Source organism: Nothobranchius furzeri, chromosome 10, assembly GCF_043380555.1.
Source record: "Nothobranchius furzeri strain GRZ-AD chromosome 10, NfurGRZ-RIMD1, whole genome shotgun sequence".
Classification (NCBI taxonomy): domain Eukaryota; kingdom Metazoa; phylum Chordata; class Actinopteri; order Cyprinodontiformes; family Nothobranchiidae; genus Nothobranchius; species Nothobranchius furzeri.
The window spans coordinates 31,975,405-31,981,628 of NC_091750.1; the positions used below are offsets into that span (position 1 = coordinate 31,975,405).

At 44.6% G+C, this 6,224-nt stretch overlaps 1 protein-coding gene across 1 annotated transcript in view; it reads left to right on the forward strand.

The window, feature by feature from the left end:
• The first annotated feature begins 5,260 nt into the window (after positions 1-5,260).
• The window catches only part of LOC107390566 (zinc finger protein PLAG1), a 1,646-nt gene continuing 682 nt past the window's right edge, over positions 5,261-6,224 (forward strand). Inside the window, exon 1 of the mRNA XM_070555512.1 lies at positions 5,261-6,224. This exon is cut by the window's right edge and continues 682 nt beyond it. Within this exon, the coding sequence (XP_070411613.1) occupies positions 5,474-6,224 (751 nt within the window). The 5' untranslated portion in view covers positions 5,261-5,473.

The window sequence follows — 6,224 nt, forward strand, 5'->3', positions numbered from 1 at the left end:
ATGCAGAACTTGCTTTCATCAGAAAACATAACTTTGGACCACTCAGCATCAGTCCAGTCCTTTTTGTCCTTGGCCCAGGCGAGACGCTTCTTGCGCTGTTTCATGTTCAAGAGTGGCTTGACACACGGAATGCGACACCTGAATCCCATGTCTTTCATGAGTCTCCTCGTGGTGGTTCTTGAAGCGCTGACTCCAGCTGCAGTCCACTCTTTGTGGATCTCCCCCACATTTTTGAATGGGTTTGTCGTCACAATTCTCTGCAGGGTGCGGTTATCCCTAGAGCTTGTACACTTTTTTCTACCACATTTTTTCCGTCCCTTCGCCTGTCTGTTAATGTGCTTGGACACAGAGCTCTGCGAACAGCCAGCTTCTTTAGCAATCACCTTTTGTGTCTTGCCCTCCTTGTGCAAGGTGTCAATGATTGTCTTTTGGACAGCTGTTAAGTCAGAAGTCTTCCCCATGATTGTGGTGCCTTCAAAACAAGACTGAGGGACCTTTTAAAGGCCTTTGCAGGTGTTTTGAGTAAATCAGCTGATTAGAGTGGCAGCAGGTGTCTTCTATATTCAGCCTTTTCAGAATATTCTAATTTTTTGAGATACCAAATTTGGAGTTTTCATTAGTTGTCACTTATGAATATCAAATTTAAATGTAATGAACATTGGAAATACATTGGTCTGTGTGCATTGCATGAATATAATGTACAAGTTTCAAGTTTTGAATGGAATTACTGAAATATTTTCAACCTTTTGATGATATTCTAATTTACTGGCCAGCACCTGTACATGCAGCTCTATGCTAAAAGTGTATTTTCAAAGAGGTAATGATGGATTTCTTTGTAAAAGTTGTCCATCTTTTCAACAGAAACATTTTCCTGGACCAACATAACGTGATAACAACGTAACATGATTACATAATTCCGTAAGGTTCATGTTCAGCCAATCAACTACTTTGACGTCATCGGCAGTCGACGGACCCCGAGCCGATTTTGCACCCGAGCAGATCTTGTACCGACACCGGTGCTGTGGGCTTGAGCCAAAGTCTTGTTATGGTCTTCCTTGCAGCTGTTAATAAAATCTTTACAAGGTAATGGTCCTCACTCCGTACCCATTTAGTTATGTTTCCCAAAAATAGTACAGTAGCTTCTCTTGGCACGTGGTATCCCAGGATCTTTTGTATTATGGTTTCAACATGGGTCCAAAAGGATTGAATATTGGGACAAGCCCAGAAAATATGGGTGTGGTGAGCATTGAAGCCTCTACATCCTCTCCAACACGACTGTTTTATTTGGAGCGGTTTGCTCTTCACATGTGGAGTGATTACAAACCTAATATACACCTCCAATTAAATTCCTGCCAGCACATAGTTTGTAGATGTCCATGCTATACTGCAGATTTGGTACCATTCCTTTTCTGTTATTACAACATGCAGTTCTCATTCCCATTTTGCTTTTACATAAAGGGATGTAGCCTTTAAGGTAGTCATCAAGCTGTTATATAATTTTGAGATAATCTTGGTGTTCTTTTGACTGTAAGCTCGACATATTGTTTCAACAACTGGGTTAAGCTCTTCAGAGGCTGCCCCTTAATCTCCTTGTTGAAATAGTCTCTCAATTGAAAATATTTAAAGAGATCCTGATTTTTCTAATCAAATTTGTTTTTCAGTTCCTGGAAAGTTCTTATATTATTTTTAGTAGCCACACAGAAGGCTGTTAAACCTTTCCTCGTCCAGTCTTTGAAAATAGTCGTATAACCCTAGCTTAAACTCCTCATCCTGGGCAATCCACTTAAGCAGTTTTTGACAATTTTTCAATTTTAGCTGTTTGACCAGAGAGTACCATGATTCTAAAGAGAAAGTAGTGACAGGATCTAAGTGATTTGGTCAAGCTCTCCTCCCCCATTGCAGCTTGAATATTATAGCCATGGACACAGGTCTCAATGTCTCTCCACCGTGCTACATAAGTACGGTCACACCAACCGCATAAGGGTCTAAGTTGTGCAGCTTGGCACAGACATTCCACCTTTATCTTTAGACAACTGAAGTGTAGAAAATAGTATTCTGGCCCCTTTACCCCCCCCCCCCCCCCCCCCACCACACACACACACACACACACACACACACACTTATGAATCTGGATACCATTTTGTTCCACAGTGCAAATGGTTGGGCTGGGACTTCGACTGGAAGAGATTGAAATAAATACAACAGTCTTGGTACTATGTTCATTTTTACCGCTTGTTTTACTAGCAAAATCAAAGGGGTAGGTGGACCATCCTATTTATCCGGGAGAAGCCTAAGTGTCTCAGTCAACCAGATCCTGTCTGACCCAACTGATCTACGGTGTGGAGTACCCCAGGGCTCAGTTTTGGGCCCGATTTTGTTCTTGTTGTACATCCTTCCTTTAGGAAACCTAATCCAGGAGTTTGCCGATGATGTTTCCTATCATCTCTTTGCTGATGATCTTCAGCTGTATTGTTCTTTCAAGCCTTCTGACGTTAAAAAATTGCATTCTTTATTATCATGTTTTGAGCGAATCAAACAGTGGCTCGGTGCAAATGCCTTACGGCTGAACTCAGACAAAACTGAAGTACTGGTGATTGCCCCCGATAATGCTGTTCCAGGGATTCACCAGCAGTTAGGTGATCTGAGCTTGTCTGTAAAACCTACCCTTAGAAACCTTGGAGTTTTCTTTGACAAGGGAATGTCTCTTGAACATCACTCAAAGCAGTTAACTAGAAACTGTTTTTACCACTTGAGACAAATTTCTAAACTCAGAACAATGGTGTCTAAAGCTGATCTTGAGTTGATTATTCACGCGTTTACATCATCCCGTTTAGACTACTGTAATAGTTTATTTTCTTGTCTAAACAAAAAAGAGCTGTCCCGCTTACAACAAGTCCAGAATTGTGCAGCTAGAATTCTGACCCGTGACAACAGAAGGGCCCACATTACCCCCATTTTAAAAGCTCTTCATTGGCTTCCTATCTTATTTCACATAAATTTTAAAATTCTTGTGCTGACTTTCAGAGCGCTGCATGGTCTGGCTCCATTGTATGTTCGAGACATGCTCTGCCCTTACACGCCTTCTCGCAGGCTGAGATCTATGGATCAAAACCTTTTAATGGTCCCACGTACTCAGTTCAGGACACGAGGAGATCGCTCATTCCAGGCCGTCGCTCCTAGGCTCTGGAATGAGCTACCTCTGTCTTTACGCTCAATCGACTCAGTTGATGTTTTTAAGAGCAATCTTAAAACCCATTTGTTTCTCCAGGCATTTTAAACTTAGTCTCATTCAGATTGGTTTTATTTGACACTATGTATATTGTGGCTGTATTTTACTGTATTTATATGTTGTTGCCTTTTAACTTGTGAAGCACTTTGTGACCTTTTTGTCTGTGAGAGGTGCTATACAAATAAAGTTACTTACTTACTTACTTACTTACCATCTCTCCAGGTCCTTTCGTAAGTTATCGTTAACTAGATTTTAATTAGCTGCATATATTCAGGTTTTTTAGTTAAATTAATCCCCAGGGCTTTTATTACTTTTGTTTTCCAATTTATATTTAATCTGTTTCTAATTTCCTCTCCCGGAGTATAGTTGAAGTGGATAATTTGTGATCTGGGCTGTGCAGTGGCGCAGTGAGAGCTGCTGCCTTGCAGCAAGAAGGTCCTGTGTTCGATTCCCAGCCTGGGATCTTTCTGCATGGAGTTAGCATGTTCTCCCTGTGCATGCGTGGGTTCTCTCCGGGTTCTCCGGCTTCCTCCCACAGTCCAAAAACATGACTGTTAGGTTGATTGGTCTGTCTACATTGTCCTTAGGTGTGTGTGTGTGTGTGTGTGTGTGTGTGTGTGTGTGTGTGTGTGTGTGCACAATTGTTTGTCCTGTGTGTATCTGTGTTGCCCTGCAATGGACTGGCTCTCTGTCCAGGGTGTACCCCGCCTGATTGCCCGTTGACCGCTGGAGATAGGCGCCAGGCCCCCGCGTCCCTGCGTGGACAAAGCGGGTTTGGACAATGGATGGATGAATTTGTGATCTTGCCATGTTAAGTTTATAACCTGAATAAAGATTAAACATTTCTAATAAGTCCAAAAGTCTAGGAAGAGATGTGTCCAACTCACTGCGGCATAACAGGGTTAGGGTTAGCATCGTCCGCGAACAAGCTAATTTTGTGTTCATTTCCACCTATTGCAATTCCTTTCAACCCTTCCTCTTGTCGAATTGCCTGCGCCATCTGCTCGATATACAGCGCAGACTCTACGATACTCCTTTGTGTGACGGTCGCTCTCGGCGGTCCGGAGGAGAGGTAGCCAGAGTGGTTCGTTCCTGGACGTCGTGGCTACAGGAATCTCATAGAGTCATAGCTCCCTTTGAATTCAGATATCACCAGCCATGAGATGCAACCAGGGCCTGCTAGTTAGCTGCTAGCTGTAATCCTAGAGTTTTACCATCTATTTTCTCTGACGCTAGTGCAGGAGATAGTTGTAGAAGACTATTTTGATGTTCAGCCTGCATGAAAAACTCAGAGTGACCCATTATAATCAGAAATAATCATTATTGAATGGTTTTTCAGTAAAGTTGACCTTTAAGGAAAACTGAAGCCTTTCAGAAGTTTTCCTTTTGAAATCTAAACACTTTATCTTGAAGGTTTCGTTGGAACAGTTGGACTTTCCATGTTTTCCATTAAGACACTTCTCCTCTCATCCAAAGAACTTCTGTAGTTGTGAAACTTGGTTGGAAGAAGGAGGCTTATATGCTGTGGTTTGAAGCAAACGGATGAAGCCGTAAAGGTCACATGAGTCCCTGGCCCCTCGCTCTAATCGCTGGTTCCGATCCCAACACATCCCTGCCAGTGCCCACTTGTACACAAGGTGGCTATTGTTGAAAAGAAGAGGTAGCGGTGCTGTTGACGAATTTACAGGAAGCAGCGTCCTGACCGATCACAAGCTTGTGGTCTTCATTACTTTAAACGGATAGTTGTGCATGTGTTGGTCACCTCTGTGAGCTCATTACCCACGCAGACGTAGAAGTAGAAATGAGCCTTTAGTTGTGCAAAATAGCTTAAACAAAATGTGCAATTTGCAGAATGACGATCACTAATGTTTATTTTGTGCTTTGTTTTGCAGGTCTGTAAGGCTGTCGGGCTGTCTCTGTGACTCTTCTGCTCGTACCATGGTGTCCAGAGCTTTTGCGTGGTGAACACAGGAGCTTCAGGCTCCAGCCAGGCCTTCTGAAGCTCCTCATCAGTGCTGCTGTTTGGGGTTCGTGTGCATCTTCTGCACTGAAACCACGTACTGGACACAGGTTTGCTTCAGTAAGACTTGTCAGATCACTACAAGAACTTCTATCTAAAAATCAACTTTTGGTGAAGGTCTCAATCAACCAGAGAGCGGCAAACTGATGTTTGACTTCTCATGATAATCACTCACATCAGCTCAGGCTCTTGGCCAGAGTCCCTGTGCAGCTTCACTCTTTACCATGTTCCACCAACAGGATCATCTGAAAGGGCAACTTCATGAGAACCTTTCATCTAGCAGACAGCTTTTCCAATGCCAGGATTGTGGGAAACAATATAACACCCAGCTTGGCTATCGACGCCACCTGGTGACCTCCCACAGTGATGCGTTGAGCCTACCCAGCACAGAGGAGCCCCCCTTTCTGCTGGAGAGCCTGAGTGAACATAGCGATAGACCTCCCTCACTAGAGGGCAGCACCAGTGCGCCTGTGAGAGAGAGAAAGTACTCGTGTGAACGATGCGACCGTCGCTTCTACACGCGTAAGGACGTACGACGCCATGCTGTGGTGCACACTGGGCGCCGGGACTTCCTCTGCCCACACTGTGCTCAGCGCTTTGGCCGCAGAGACCACTTGACTCGCCACTTAAAGAAGAGCCATGCTCAAGAGTCCGGGTTGTTGTCACCGTGTACCCCGACCACTCCGGTGGCCACTCTGACCTCTGCCACTCATCCAGTCAAAGAGGAGCCTGGCCAGGTGGCGTCTGACATGAGTTCCATCTCCAAGGAGCCCATGGAGGTCTTCGTCAGGGATGTGGGCCCCCCCTATACCATTCCCAATCCTGTTTCTGGGCTGGGTCACTCTCAAAGGCTCATGCAGGGATCCCTGCCTTCAAGCATGGGTGTGGGTCAGCACATGTCCTCTCAGTCTGCTCACCGCCAACACCACCCCCTACCTCCTCCAGCAGCTTCACAGCAGCAGTCCTACAGCAGCA